The sequence below is a fragment of the Rhynchophorus ferrugineus genome, unplaced genomic scaffold, assembly GCF_030347505.1.
Source record: "Rhynchophorus ferrugineus isolate W39M unplaced genomic scaffold, kcgeb_rfMv2 rfM9, whole genome shotgun sequence".
In the NCBI taxonomy this organism is placed as follows: Eukaryota; Metazoa; Arthropoda; class Insecta; order Coleoptera; family Curculionidae; genus Rhynchophorus; species Rhynchophorus ferrugineus.
Window position 1 is genome coordinate 24,640,734 of NW_027472588.1, and position 17,296 is coordinate 24,658,029.

Here is a 17,296-nt window from a genome sequence, read left to right on the forward strand (position 1 = left end):
ACATTGCGACATTTTGCCGTCACCAATTTAGATAACATATGTACAAAATAACTTTGGATAGACTTTATATATATTGAAATGTTAGTTATTGTAACGCATTTATATAAAGAAAATCTTCTTGCACACATTCCGATGTACAATACATACGAGATGTTTACAAAAGAAATGATGATAAGAAGAAAAGATTAAATATCCAATAGATCGATTGAATGAATGGATGGTTGGTACGCCACTGAAACACGGTCGTCGTTTCCGGAAGTTCCGGTGGACTGGCAAGATGGAAGCACCAACAAAAGAGCGAGAGTATCGAACAATCAGCTAACCATGAAGGGGTTTCCGGTATGTGTCCCTTTTTATTCATTTTTTCCATCTGAATTGGTACGGTAAAGCACACGTTTTTGACTAACTAACTATAATATATATATATTGAACGGCATTCATTTATTTATCAATGTTATCAATTTGTTTTATTTTGTTTCAAGTAGTAGTAAATGAATTGTATGTCAACTTGTATGTTTTAAGTTTTACACCAAATATATATAAATAAAATCTGTTTATAAGTAATTTATTTTAATTTATTTAATTCTGTACTATCATCAATTTGTTTAACAAAAGAAAACTTGAAAAGTTAATGCAAAGTATCTAAATAGAAATCCGTTTGTTTAATTTTAAAGTGAATATTACTGCAAACGATTAAAATGGATTGCACTAATTCCGATCGTAAATGTATTTATTTAAATAGTGACGTTATTGATGATCAATGGTGGATAAGAGCTGAGACCGAAAAGAGCATCAGAACACACATCTTTCGAAACACTGTAATTGTTCAGTATTGTAATTATCTTTTTTTTTTGTAAGCATTGTTCGGACTTGGAATCGGTATAGGCCTTTATTAATTTCTCGACAAGATAACTTGGAAAAATCTTTAGATAATCTTTAACCATTACCAAACAGCGTACTGTTGTAAATTGTACAACATGATGGAATGGATCGAATGAAAATATTATTAAAGTGCTTTTTATTAATCTTTGGCTGATTGTGAACTCAGAGATTCTGTTCTCCATGTCTTGATTGTCATGATTTTGACATACCATGGGACATTGAGATTATCCTAAACATCTTATTTTCATAATATTTTTGTTATCTTGCTGATATAAGAAAACAAAACGCCCGATACACTTGCTGGATTTGTTCTAAATACCTTAGACGTCAAAAGAAAGTTAAAAGAAGAAGTCAAAATCAAGGGTATGTAACTTTTGGTAACCACGGAGAGGAAACATCTTCAACTAGTAAATTGGTTTCAGTGGGGAAACGTTTACGACGGAAAATTATCGCTTGGATTTCTTGGATTAATGTGCAGTTTTTGGCCAAGAATTGCATAACTGTAACCTGGTGAGTTGTGGTGATCCAAGAATTTTGTTTCCCCAAAATTAGTCTGCTTTGAGAAATTTGCAATTCATTCATTATTTTCTTCGCTTTAGTGATGATGAACTTCAGTTGAACGCTGTGTGTGCTGAAGAGAGGCAAATGTTCCACCACATCTAGATCGCTTTTGAGTGAATTGTATAACTCATATACACGTATTTTTTATAACGTTAATTCCCATTTTAGGCAATGTTTTTTCATATATGCCAAAATTGTAAAGTGGTCTTATGAATTAGCGATTTCGTTCCAATTAACATTCCAAGTAATATTCGGCATGCTGATTACGTACTCGGTTGCTAAATTGAATTATCTCTTATAGTTTCTGAGAGATAAGCTATCGAAATTTTACATTTTAGGCTCTGTTTTTCAATATGAGCCAAATTTGTAAAATGGACTTATGAATTACGGATTTCACTCGAATTTACATTCCAAGTAATATTCGGCATGCTGATTACGTACTCGTTTGCTAAATTGAATTATGTCTTATAGTTTTCGAGATATAGGCAAACGAAATTTTACATTTTAGGCTCTATTTTTCCATATAGGCCAAAATTGTAAAATGGTCATTCCGATAATGTAAGATTTTCAGCGGTTTGGCACACGAAAAGCAATTTATTTAGTATACATTATTTTACGGATTATTATACATGATATCTATTATAACAATTATAAAATTGATAAAATCGAATACTGTAAAGGAACCATAGAAAAAGTATACGGAGAAGGGGATCTTAAATAGGTGACCTTGGGACCATGTTTGTATATCCAGACCCAGTTTGTATATTCAGAAACAACAGAAGGCTAGAGATATAAAATGCAGATCGATTCTTATGGCAATTGACAGATTTATCTCCTTTCTCTACTTGCTCTATACTTTGATCTGAAATTTAATTTTTTAATTCCATTTTTGTCTATAATTTTGAAATATTTTGTAATTTTTATTAATTTTATTCGTTATTAATTATTGCTTGTGTAGCGAATTGAGGCATGTCGAATTTTACATCGTGGAATAACGGTCTACAAAATACCCAGAAATATAATCCCAGATGTTGAACCCGGGCGGGGTGCCAATTGGTGACCCCGACGTGATCAAAGCGCCTAACAGGTAAATTAACTCAACATAAGCCACTCGACAGGTGCTTGACACGTGCATGGAAGGATAGCACGAGGAACGGAACTCATCAACATCACGTGGTCGACGACATCCCACGAGACTAGCCTGATGGACGAAAACCACAGAAGCCCATCATGTATACCAGCAACACATGAGCACCTTCGCATCACGAAACGGAACCCGACACCGAATAGCTGGCGGCAACCCCGAGACGTTTATCTGGGATATTACTGAAGGGTATTTCGGTCATTCAGTGCTCAACCCTCGTTTGGTTAAGACGTGCCACCATCGACCTTCAGGTAACTCCGCTGCCATCCGTTTTATTATTTGTATTTTCACATTTTTTTATATTGCCAATAAATAACGGTCACATTATGTAAACACCACTGTTTTATTTCGTTTTACCTCCATTCACCGAGCCACATCATTTTTACCCTAAAGTGGTGACCCCGACGTGATCTTTCGCAATATTGGGTTTGGACTCGTGAATGGAGGGTATGTAGAAAATGGTGTATTTTACGTGACCGTTATATTTTTTTTGTTTCAAAATTTTAAATATTTTTAATTCGATTCCTTTTCAATTTTACCTTCAAGATTCATTTTCATTTTATTCCGATTAATTTCATTATTTCCGATTAATTTTTAAACATTTTTTTTTGTCAAAATTTTTATTTCACAATCTTTTAGAATATTTTTATATCACTGCTTAATCATCAGCGTCTCGGCTAAACATTTCTTTCGGCGCTATGTTTAAATCATAAGGTCTTCCTTCGCTCGCCGTCTCCGTCATAATGGCAGATATTTTGATTTAAAAGGCTTTGGGCAGCTTCGGTCGGATACCGTCGTTATTTGTTTTTTCTGAATTAACCTAACGTATGTGACTACGGATTAGTCACAGAGCAGCTCCAGAAGCTAGGTACCGATTGTAGTCACCGTAGACTCGTTATGTCTTCGCCGAAGTACCAGAATTGCTAACGTCTCGTCGCCGAAGAAAATAAGCTACCACGTCGTCGAACAGTCGATCCTCCCACAGCGTCGATTACGGGAGCCCTGTCTGAAGAATAGCTTGTTTTCAACGTCGTCGATGGACCACATTCAAGTGCCAAAGCGACGATGATGCAACGGTATCTGTAGGACCGGAAGATATCAACAGCCGTACCAGATCGCAACCGTACCAACCACAACCGTTTCGAACTATCATATTTGTCAAGCCCATTTTACATAGCACATTTTGTTTGGTATATATATATTTTTTTTTGTATTTGATATTTTTTGCAAACATTTTTGTATTTTTGTTGAAGTAATTTTATGTAAAATTCTGGCAGGGGAGTATTGTAGCGAATTGAGGCATGTCGAATTTTACATCGTGGAATAACGGTCTACAAAATACCCAGAAATATAATCCCAGATGTTGAACACGGGCGGGGTGCCAATTGGTGACCCCGACGTGATCAAAGCGCCTAACAGGTAAATCAACTCAACATAAGCCACTCGACAGGTGCTTGACACGTGCATGGAAGGATAGCACGAGGAACGGAACTCATCAACATCACGTGGTCGACGACATCCCACGAGACTAGCCTGATGGACGAAAACCACAGAAGCCCATCATGTATACCAGCAACACATGAGCACCTTCGTATCACGAAACGGGACACGTAACACATTTACAGGTACCCTCAAACAAAGCTAAACGCCTCAAGACGAACGACGTCCTGCTACGGCTCCGATGGCAGCTGATTCCGTAAAACTCCTCGCTCAGGTTGGGATCCCCATCTCATCAGCAGTCCCCGGGCGTTTGTTTGCGTGATTGCGGGTGCATTCCGGAACTTGCACCACATATAGGTACGTTCCACGGCTGTTCCACTAGGAGGGGAGTTATGTGGCGACCGCCACGACCCTTTAGGCCACCACCAATTCACCATCAACAACTACAAAGGTTGGCAACGCCGGTGGATTGGTACCACGCAGTTCTGGAGTATAAAAGGCCATCACGACGACGTCTCGCTCTCTTTTCTTATCACCGTCCCCCTGTAACAGTACCACTTCCACAGCGCTACCGTACTTCCTTCACCTTAACCTAATATCCTGTCAATCCTCCCATCGACCACATGTATCAATCGCAAGTTAAAATAAACAACTTTGATTCAACCAGTGTTTTTAGTTCCCGTGCAAATTCCTTCCAAAAATAGTAGTGAGTGTTCTGATAGATAACCGCAGCGGCAGCCACACGTTTCGACCGACCGCCCGACACGACGAACATTCCTACACTTGTTAGAAATTTTTTATATTAAAATATACTGAATGAGTGTTTTTGTAGGAAGTTTTTCAAGAATTAACAGCTTTTTTTATGACGTCATTTTGCAGTAGATACCGTAAAATGATATGTAAAGTAAGAATAGTATCTGGGTGCGTCCACAATACTTCTCAAACTTTATTCTAAATACTTGTATTAAATTGATATTACTTCTTGCAGAACATCCCTATATGTGAATCTCTTTAGGCTTTTTATCATTATTATTATTAGATTTTGTTTCAAATCTTTTTTTTATAAGGAGTTTCGAGTTCAACGTATTGCTTCGGTAACATTTTCCGGATGAGTCCCTTATGCTAGACTTTATCGAAGGCTTGCACCACCTCAAAAAATATAGCTCAGTAGATTGTGGTTCTATGAACCTGGTCAATTGTTGAATGTTTGTTGTGGCTTGTACCACCTCAAAAAATATAGCTCAGTAGATTGTGGTTCTATGAACCTGGTCAATTGTTGAATGTTTGTTCATGAAAATAAACTGATATGCAGGCATTATATATATATATATATATATATATATATATATATATATATATATATATATATATATATATATGATTGGTTTTTAATTAAAATACTCCTGTTTTAAATACTCATTGCAGTTAAATTATCGATAAGATTTTAGTTCATTTAGTATTTATCCATGTTTCTGAAGAGTAGTAACTTTCATATAGCCATTTTCCAAACATCCGAGACATATCTTAATCGGAATGCTGAACTAATCCAGTTGGTTAGTTTTATAATTGCCTTTCTTGGTAATAAGATTAATTAATAACATTTTGTTAGAAATTCTAGTTATACGTATGTTCTTGTTAAAACCGCTTGGCCCTGCATTTATCAACATTGCAACATATAGTTTTAGAATTCCAAGCAACACCGCTTAAAAACACACATAGATACCGTTTGGTGCCACTTTTCTCCGGCTGCTAGACCGACCGATTTTGAATAAATAATATAATATCGGCATAAATGTTTAGCGGTATATCGACGAAGAGATGTGTTCCAACCAAACATTCGAAATATTAAAAATACCTTTGGCGTACGATTACCGTTAGATTTTAACATCTCGCGTATTGAAACACAGACCGGGACACAGAAGAAATAAAAAGCGCCTTGTCATAGATGCCGGTCTCTATTCATACGAACGTTAACATATTCTTGTGCACCGCGGTGAATCATGATGTTAATTCGTTTCTTTGTTGGTGAATGTATATTACGGCCATTTAAAGTTACATTTGTTAAAATGTGTACTTACCCGAGTAACAATAACCATTTTGTACTAGGCTTGACATATACAATTTCTGAAATAAAAATGAAGGGGCATTAGTCAGGGATATATAACAATTTATATTGTATATTTTTTAACAATTACAGATAAAAAGAAATACTGTAATGAGATAAAAATAGCTCTTTCTTTACCTGTGTGTAATTAGCAAACAATTGGTTTTTATAAATATCTGAATAATATGTGCATTAAAAATAAAGATATAGTAGTCACAAATATGTAACAATTTATATTATATATTTTTTGGTGATTCAAGATAAGAACGATGATTCTAATTAAATAATACTTTGATTCTTATTATAATTTTTATTCTAATATGTGATGGATTTAGGGCGTTATAACTAAATATAAGATATGTATTAACAAGCAATTAGTATTTTTAACAAATTATTAGTCACAAATATATAATAATGTATATTATATGTTTTGTGACAATTCAAGATAAGAACGAAAATTGTAGTATTAAATATATGATGAATTTAAATAATTATAATGAGAAGAAAGAAAGAAAGAAGAAGTTAGAATTTATGTATGTATATTAAAAATAAATTTATTTTTAATATCTTTAATAACTTATCAAATTATTATTTACAATATATAAAAATGTATATTACATATTTTTACAACTAAAGATAAGAACAAAAAATGTAATGATATAGCATTAACTTTTTATTTAAATATCTAATTTAATTAGGGTATTATAGCTGAGGGTACTACATATATCAACAGTCAATTTGTATTTAGCAACTATAATAAATTTGGATTTTAACTATTTTTAAAATATTTAGAATTGTCAAGTGACAATATTTCGTTTTTTCCGACAGCGGTAATTTGGCGTACAGCCGTAATTGTTCTTTGACAATTCTTACTTTAATATGGCAGAAGAATGTATAAAAAAGGCCAACTCCAAATTACGTAAAAAGTAAATAGGTAAAGTAACATTTAAGATATTATAGCAACCGTCCCGAAGAAAGTAGATTTAAGAAAAACGCATTTAAAGTTTTGTTTTTAGGTTCTGCGTCACAAAAACAACTACATGTTCGAAAATAATTTAAATTTTGAATTTAAGCCCTATTAAGGTCACATTCTTAAAGAGTTAAGTTTTGAAAATATATAAGAAAATATGAATAAGTTAAGAATGAACATTGTATGAGATAATAAAGATTTTTTGTTTCATATGTGATGAATTTAAATAATTATAATTAAGGTTATGATACATGTTGAGAAATAATTTATTTTTAGCTAATATATCAATTATTGATGAATTAAAAATAAAGATGTATTGGTCACAAATATATACTAATACATTTTATATTTTATTGTCGGCAATGAGATAACAATACTGAATATAGACCATTATAAATAAGATCACGACATATATTAAAAATCAATTTGTGTTGTCAATAATTTTCGAAATAAGAATCACATAATAATATATATTTTTCCAATTAAAGGTAATATTAAAATTGTAATGAGAGAATGGCTTTATTTAGCTTTATTTATTTTTAATAGCTTTATTTGAATATATGATGGATTTAAAGCGTTATAACTAAAGTCACGACATTCATCAATAAGCAATTTGTTTTAACAAATATGTCAATAATTTCTTAATTAAAAATAAGTACGATCAAATCATAGATGTAAAATGATATGTATTATATATTATTCCCAACTAAATATTTTAATAAGATAACAATTAATCTTATTTAAATATCTGATGGTTTTATAGTATTATAATTAAGGTTATGACATATATTAATAAACAATATGATTAAAAAAAAAACAACTTCAATAATATTTGAAATAAGAATAAAGAGATATTAATCTCAGATATATAACAACGTATTTTACTTTTTTTAGCATTAAATATAAAATGAAAATTGTAATCAAATAACGTTAACATTATTAGTATTATAATTAAGGTTATGACATATTAATAAACAATATAATTTTTAAAACAACAATTTCAATAATATTTGAAACAAAATAAAGAGATATTAATCTCAGATATATAACAACGCATTTTACTTTTTTTAGCATTAAATATAAAATGAAAATTGTAATCAAATAACGTTAACTTTAAATGTATATATCAGATGCATTTAAATAAGCTATAACTAAAAGTAATTATAAGTAATCTCACTAAATATATCAACAAGCGATGTCTATTAAACAAATATCCCAATAACTTCTGAAATAAAAATAAACAAATAATAGGACAAATATATAGTTATGTAAATTAAGTATTTTTGGCAATTAACAATAAGATCGAAAATTGTAATAAGATAACAATGACTTTTTATTTAAATATCTTTAGAATTTAGAGCATTAAAACAATGGTCACAACATATATTATCAAGCAATTTGTTTTTAACAACTATCTTAATAATTATTGATATAAGAATAAAGAGATATCAGTCACAGATTTGTTACAATGTATATTATGCATTTTTTATAAAGATAATAAAAATTGTAATGAGATAACAATGACTTTTTTATTATTCAGATGCATGATTTAAAATGTTGTAACGAAGGTCAATGATATATATTAATAAACAATTTATTTTTAACAATCATCTCAATAATTTTTCATGTAAAAATAAGGTGGATATAGTTAGAACATTACAACTAAATGTGTAACATATCTTAAGAAGCAATTTAATCTTACCATTTGTCTCAATAATTTCTGAAATAGAAATAAGGACATTATAATTTTTTGGTCAATTAAAGATAATAACGAAAATTGTAATAATAGAATTACCTTTTTATTTCAATGTCTGACATAATTAAAATATTATAATTAGGATCGCGACATATATTAATAAGAAACTTGGCATAAAGATAAAGAGGAATTAGTCACAGACAATGCCGTATTAAGACTGTTTGATGCCTTAAGCAATCCAGGCCTATGGGGCTCCCCTATCTATAAGTAAACTAGTGATGGTCTTTGTTTATCGGTTTATTCTTGGTGCTGTTTCCAGTGCCGCCCAAGATGAGATGCCCTAAGCAATTGCTTGATTTATCTACGAGTTAATCTGGTACTGGTGATAGATATATAACAATACATATTATGTTTTTTTTAACAATTACAGATAAGAACGAAAATTAAAATGAAACAACAATGATAAGCCACATGGCGTACGCCACGATACATATTTTACGTCTTATTATTTTTTTGATAAATTGGTCTTATTATTTATGGATAATCTAATAATTAATAATGGATAATCTAAATGACTGCGATAATGAGACAGTTGGATATAGTTCAGGGAGAGTATGTTCGGTTGTTCTCTATTCTTTTTCAGTTTGATTTTAGATTCTCTTGATTGAAAAAGATGAGGGAAACATAAAAATGTTTCAAAAAAGAATAATCATTAGGAAACGATGATGCCGAAATGTGTTTGATAATGATACTTTTTGATGATTCATAACGCTTGCTCTTTACTATTACGCTCAGGAATCGTTCTTATCAGTTCTGTCTATTTACCTTTGGGCTACCGACTGGTGCAACGACTGAGATGTCTTGATTAATTATCAAGAAAACAACAGATGGAACAGAAAAGACGATGGATTGGTAATCGGTCCGCATCTATTTTACCCTACTCTAAGCAGTCCTAGGTATAGTTTATTGGGAGTCGGGCAAAATTATCCCAGCTAAAACTATGAGGTCACAAAAGATGGATTGAAGGTGCTCAACGACCCGCTTGCCATAAACTATTCCAAGTAATAAACATTCAAGGCAAACAAGTAAGGAGACCAAAGATATTCACACATATACATTCTACGTATAGTGTTCGAAATTATTAAATGATACATAAATAATGAATATGAATTTGAATAATAACGAAATAATGGATATATATAAAAAACGTGTTTCATCAAAATTTCTATTGCTGCTTCCGAAGTCAATAAATATTTGCTCAACTCAATCTTCCATACATTTTAGTAGCAGTCTCATATGGGAAGATGGCGGAAATTATAATGATCCCAAAACCTGGGTAGTCACCAAACGAAATAAAAGCCTATAGACCTATATCACTGCTGCCAGTAATATCTAAGGTTTTTGAAAAACTCCTGTTGAAAATAATAAAACTGATCATAGAGAGAAAAAACCTAATATCAACACACCAGTTTGGGTTTATTAGCAAGCATTCAACAATTGACCTGGTCCACCGAATAACAGATGTTATTGAAAAAGCCTGCGAAAGTAAAAAAGTATGCTCAGCTATATTCTTAGATGTAGCACAAGTCTTCGATAAGGCTTGGCATGAAGACCTTGCTCATAAAGTACATAAAATGATACGAAAATAACACAATAAGCCTCACGAAAATTACAATAGGCAAGTGACAATATAAATAATTGGACACAAGCTTGGAAAATAAGAATTTATGAAAGTAAATTTGTATATGTGCAGTTCACCAATAAATAGACCGGAAAAGCACCAATAACATTAAATAATACTACCATTCCATATAGCAACAACGCTAAATATCTCGGAATGATTCTTGATGCAAAACTTCGCTGGAACATATAAAGAAGAAAAGAAAAGAACGGGAATTGAAATATAGGAAAATAGTAGCTAATTGGAAGAAAATCACAATTATTAGTACATAATAAATTGCTATTATATAAGCAAATACTGAAACCTATATAGACATACGGAGATCAATTATGGGAATGTTCTGCAAAGAGTAACATAATTAAAATACAAATTTTTCAGAGCAAAGTCCCGAGAGGTATTGAGGGTGCACCCAAATACTATAGGACTGATAACCTACATCGAGACCTTCAGATACCCACAGTCAGTCAAGAAATCAAGAGAATTACCAAGGAGCATGAGGAAATACTCCATTCTCATGAGAATATTGAAGCATTGCAGCTTTTAGATACCACCAGAACAGGACACAAACTTAAAAGAATTAAACCATCTGATCTTGTGTAGTGTTGTGTAATGAGGTGCATATAATAAAAAATACAGCAGTTACATATATTAACTTTATTTTACCAGAGACTAAGATAGGGCCGCTGGTTCCTCCTAGGTATATACCTAGATTTAAGTTATCATAAAGACAAATTGTAGGTTAGACGGAAACGACTAGTAACAATAACAATAATAACTATGGCCAGTTCCATATAGTACAGTTCCCAGGATATAGTGATTCTTGATTAGAAGAGAATTATTAAAGATCAGGAAACCTTCAAACGTTGTCGTCTTAGTCTGTGTGTGTGTTAAAATTTCAGTTATAGTGTTATAAATTAACTGATGAAGATTAGCTTGAACTAATACTAGAACTATGTTTGTATGTACCGTTCACCGTAGGTATTATTGCAACATTTTTAAAAGTTGTTCCATCAAAACAAAAAAAAAACGTATTTTGTTACAGTTTTTTTAATTACATCTTACATTAGATATGCTTAAAACAACTTTAATTTACAAATTAATTGTTACTGGTTTCAATACACAAACAAAACGAATGCGGGATAAATACATCAATTTGTATTTCCCAATTTAGGATTAAATTTGGCTACTTAAGCTATACGCTATAAGTTCGTGAAGTTTGATTAGCTTCAATCTTCTGACTTGCTGCGTGTTGTTCAGCATTCTTTCCACGTTGCTGTATCCATTTGATTTCGAAATCATAATCTAATTCTTCGATGGTTACGCAGCGAGAAGCACTGGTAGTTAATCGAAGAACTTTGTTTTGGTAGTGTAGGATTATTAGTCGATTTGTCTAAATGGAATCATAATGTAAAATGACAAACTAAGTGACAAACTAATATCTTTGATCTTATGTCAAGTTGAGAGTAGCTTCTTTTTTAATAATGTGACATTTTATTATGGTTTTATTACAGTTATAAAATGCTGCTAAGTAAGAAAAAAGTAAACTAAATGTTCTGAGTGGCCAAATTATTGTTGAAATTTTTATTGTTAAAGCATCAACTTGATCATGCCCTTGACAATTGAACATAGTTTAGAGACATTGTTGCAATTTATCTATCTATGCTTTATCTGCATATAACAGGTCAATTGAAAAGTCCCCAGCTTACCATAGTAAAACACATTTTTTTGGTAAAATTAGGTTGATACACTGATTATGGCGACCCTCCAAGTTTTCGATACCATTTTTGTAGTATGATTTGTCCTTTGCTTCAAAATAGGCCTCAGTTTCGTTGATTACCTCTTCATTCGACGAAAATTTCTTCCCAGCGAGTATTCTTTTGCGATCTGAGAACAGGAAATAGTCGCTAGGGACCAAATCTCGAGAATACGGTAGATGAGGAAGCAATTCGATACATCGATTATAATACATCGATTTTTGACACAAATGCGGCTGTTACTTCAGTTCTGTAAACAGTTCAGTTGATATCTTTAGAGTGTCTGGTATTTCATTTAGTTTCAATTTATGGTCATTCAAAATAATTGTGTGGATTTTTTTAATGTTTTCGTCGGTAACAACCTCTTTCGGGCGTTCGCCGTCTTCGGTGCTCATTTCACTATGTCTAAACTTAGCATACCAATCCCTGATGGTTGATTTTCCTGGGACAGGGTCCGGAAACTCGGCATCAAGCCAAGTTTTTGCTTCAACTGTATTTTTTCGTTCAAAAAGCAATATTTTATCAACACGCGAAATTCCTTTTTATCCATTTTTTTTCACAATAACAAAAGTTGTTTCACTCAAAATGCTATAATTCACAAAGTAATGATCAGACAGCCGTCAAATTAATACACGCATCTTTTGAGAGTTAGGGCTAACTAAAAACATATGGATTTTATTTTAGTGGCGCCAGCTATGTGTCAGGCCGGAGACTTTTTAATTGACCTGTTAGTCCTTCGATATCTAGCTATTATCGCCTGAACATTGATTGTTTCCTTTTTGTTTTTGATCACCTCTATAAAGATGAATGTTTTGTTGTTGAAATTGTCAATAGTAACATAAATTGGAATGAATAATTGGAAATAATAAATTGGAATCTAATGTATTCACTATTTCTTAAACATATATAATTTCTGTAAAAACTATGGTTTTTAGAAAAAATGTTTTTTTCTTTAAAAATTATGCCAAAATAGTTTCAGGTATCATATGACGTCAGTATACAGTTCAGTCAGTAAAGAACCTTGAGCGAGAAAGCAGCAAAATCAGTTATTTTGCATTTTATTGTATCAAGAATTGTAAAATAGATAGTTGGTGGTGTACAAATGCAGTTAAAATATTCGAACGATCAATAAACCTACATTATCAAACTTCAAACAAAACAAAATGACATTTGCATCTTAGGTTTATTGAAAAATATGTCGATATTTCTATAAAATCTATAAAAATATATCTGTATTTTTTCCAAATATCAAAAAGATATAAAAAACCACATTTTCTCCAGACTAAGAATCTTTTTTGTTTAAATAGTAATATTTTTTATATTTTTTTATAAATAAAGTATATTTAGTTTAGTACTATTAAACATTAACGTAACGCGCTTGGATTAGTGTTCAAATTATGTCAATCTAAATATAACAAATACATTTTTATGAAGCCTTTTATCCTATTTGATAAAGCCAATAATTTCTATTAAATTAATTGAATGGTTTCAAAATTACATACGTCTCCTTCTTTATACTACTTTAGCAAATGCAATCAATGATTTGAACTTTCAGCTCTATATATTTGATCTTTTGACAAATGCCTAAAAACATTAAAAGTTATTACAAAAATACAGAATATGGTTTTGTAAGATTGTCAATTTGCAATTTTTTTAAATGTATTCACACAAAAACACTTGGTTTGTTTCTCTTGAGTCTTTATCCGAATTCAGTGTTGCCTAAGAGTTGCCGCACTTCGATAGGATATAAATATTCTATTTAAAATATTTCAAGACACTACAGACCAGATAAAGATTGTGCCGATAGACCAGATTATTTGCCAAATTTAATACCCTCTGGCCTTTGGAAGTTTTAAATCCCAAAATATTTTTTGTGGAAAATAATTTTCTTGAAACGAGAAGATAATATCTGACTTACAAAACTATAAAAATAAAACCATAAGCTCATTTAGTCATTTCCGAGAAATTAATGGCATGACTTACTATGTTTAGCAGTTTAATAAAACGACATAAAATAAATAGTAAATCCTATTGACGTATATAGTAATATTATATATAGCAGAGGAAACAATTTTCTTAAAGCTAATAGTGCTGCTACTGCAATTTCAAAACAAACACTCCTAGAATATAAACATTACGATTACCAAATATAGTCGAAAACCATGTTCGTAATGTCGTCAACCTTTAGACGGTTTTTGGGTTGGTTCAAGTTCAAGAGCGTCGCCGCCGACCCATCGCTAAAATTCGACATGAAACGAATAACGACCACTCAAAGGAAGAAACGGGGAAATACCCAACGAATCGCGAGCCGAGAGAAAGCAGAAATCGAATTCGCCAATCTGCAGGGGACCCATTACGGGCGATAAATCATTTTAACCGACCGTAAATATTAACTATAATTGTTCAGACATTGGTTAAGTGACTGTTTTGTTTGTTCTTTCTCGTTCGTCACAGATAAAAATAAATATGTAAGTAGAATACGGTAGAAATGTGTTCGCGTTTACCGGTTAACGTTCCCAACTGAAAAGTCTCCAGTTTGACCTTTGAAATAATTGTTTTAATAAAAAAGAATATGACCTACTATATGGCCTTTTGGTGACCCTATGGATTTAGGCTAATCATTTTTGAAGGAAGGTTTGATTCTGTGGTTGATTGTCTATTAAACTAGATGCTTCCATGTATTTTGATTATTCTTTACATTAAAAAGACATTTATTAATTAAAATTGGTACACATTAAATTAAGCAAAATATTTTCCATCATTTTTTACAATTTTTCTCATCTATTTGGCAATTTTGTGTCGAAAGAACGATGTTACTTTGGTAGCGATCTAATCATCGATCTATTTTCACACTTCAGCAATTCGAAACTATGTGCCAGCCCAGCCATGTTGCACGGATCTCAACAAGAGGTAATGAGAAGGCACTATGTTTGACGAGGATTTATGGGACCTTATGTCATTCAGTTTGTCGATAGACATCTGCAGTAACAGTTTGATTCTAAAACCGAATTTCGAGTTCTAACACATTATATATTTCTGATCCCACCATATGTTCAACAAAACTTTATGTCCATGAATATTCCGTTTCAGTGCCGATGTAGATGGTTCTTCTGGACTAATCCATGACTTTTTACATTTGGAATTAACGTACTTCGACCACTTTTCATCACCCGTCACAATGCGCAATATTCCAAAAAAACTCTTGTTTTTGTCTAGAAAGCGATAAAACTGCGTTGTTAAACGGTCCGAAATGTCATTTTTAGTCAATTCGTGTGGTAGCCGTTTTCTCTCCTTTTGGATATTTCCCATTACATATAAATGTGCAGAAATAATTGATTCATCAACTGCTTTGCAGTCTGAAAGTCCTTTAATAGTTTTAATATGGATTTCAATAAGTCTTGTAATTTGTTGTAAGAACTATTTTGGTCCTCTAGGCCATTCTTGTCATTGACATGATCTTTTTTTTACTTCTAAATCAAGACCGATAATTGGGATCTTATTGAGCAGCCCCACCACAAGTATTTAAAAGTATTTGATGGGATTCAGCAGCAGATTTCTTCAAATTACATAACAAAAGTAATGCATACCAGAACGAATGGCGAGCCGAAAGAAAGAAAAAAAAATCAATTTAACAGACTATACATATTAGCTATAATTGTTCAGACATTGGTTAAGTGACTGTTTTGTTTGTTCTTTCTCGTTCGTCTCAAATTAAAATAAATATGTAAGTAGAATGCGGTAGAAATGTGTTCGCGTTTACAGGTTAATGTCGACTGAAAAGTCTCCGACCTTTGAAATTATTATTTTAATAAAAAAGAACATGACCTACTATACAAACTACTATTTTTTAATATTTTTAAAACCACCAAAAATGGATTTCCATGCGTTTTGATGACTCTTATCTAGAGATCATTCTAGCTAATTATTTTAAAAGGCTTGATTATTCAAAGGTTTCTTATTGGTTGCTTGGCCGAAACTCCGTGTTATCAACTTACAAGAAGCTTATTTTATATCAGCAGATGCTGAGACTAGTGTGGAACTATGAAATTCAGTTGTGGTGCTAGTAAGGTACTGACTGACTGGCTCCAATGTCCAAGTTATTCAGGGGTTCCAAAATAAGGCGCTGAAGTGTATTGTGAATGCGCCTTGGTTTGTATGCGTTTGTGAATTTCATAGCGACCAAGAAATTGATATGGTTTCGGACACTACCAGTTGTCGATCCCTATTAAAGATGATTAAAGAACCACGCCAACACGAAGGCGTCCAGACTAAATGTGCATAATGTCATTAGACGTCTCAAACGAAAAAAAAACCTTCTGATCTTGCAAATGTTTAAACACTAAGTGATTCAGCGGAAAATTATTTGTAGTTCTTTTATAGTAGGTTAAGTCACTTAAAGTTAATTGTTAAATTTCAATGCTTTCTTTATTGTTTGACATGTTTTATTATGTGTTTGAATAAGAATCTTTATATTTCGAAAGCGTGTAGATTAGTTTGATGCAGTTTAGGATTTATAATAATAATAATAATAATAGCTAATTTAAAAGATATTTTAATACTTTATTATATTTATTCCGAACAAAATATTTCGCGAGACAAATTTTCGTTGAAATTATGGAAAGTCACAATGTGAGCCCGATGACAATAAAGCTAATTTTATACCATTTTTATAACTAGTTTAATCTTATCAACCTTATCTTTTATCTTATTATTTTGAATCTGTAACTTAAGTTTCATCTTTAATTTGTAATTTATTTCAAGATAGTAATTTTAATTTAAGTTCTTCATAAATAAATGTTTTAAAACTAAATACGACTTTAAGGATTAATTTGCGCAAGAGCGGGAAAAAATACAATTGTATCTTTTAATTCAACGTGTACTCTCTACATTTTAATAATAATATTGACCTAAAAATGAAAAATGTTTGGTAAATTCGGCATGTAAGACAAGGCATCTTAGCCAAGTGCTTTCAATATTCAAGTCTTACTAGGTTATGTTAATCCGACAACAAGAATGATGCTTTTTACGCCCTTTCTAATGGGCTATAAAAAATATAACGTAAGT

General features: G+C 31.8%; 1 protein-coding gene and 1 long non-coding RNA gene across 2 annotated transcripts in view; one reads left to right on the forward strand and one right to left on the reverse strand.

The window, feature by feature from the left end:
• Positions 1-17,296, reverse strand: part of ck (unconventional myosin-VIIa ck) — a 98,111-nt gene that overhangs the window by 60,631 nt on the left and 20,184 nt on the right. The window contains exon 2 of the mRNA XM_076414165.1: positions 6,106-6,151. Coding sequence (XP_076270280.1) covers positions 6,106-6,123 — 18 coding nt within the window. The 5' untranslated portion in view covers positions 6,124-6,151. The remainder of the gene's footprint in view (positions 1-6,105; positions 6,152-17,296) is intronic.
• Positions 114-17,296, forward strand: part of LOC143202567 (uncharacterized) — a 37,479-nt gene continuing 20,296 nt past the window's right edge. The window contains exon 1 of the long non-coding RNA XR_013007189.1: positions 114-339. This is a non-coding gene — a long non-coding RNA (uncharacterized LOC143202567). The remainder of the gene's footprint in view (positions 340-17,296) is intronic.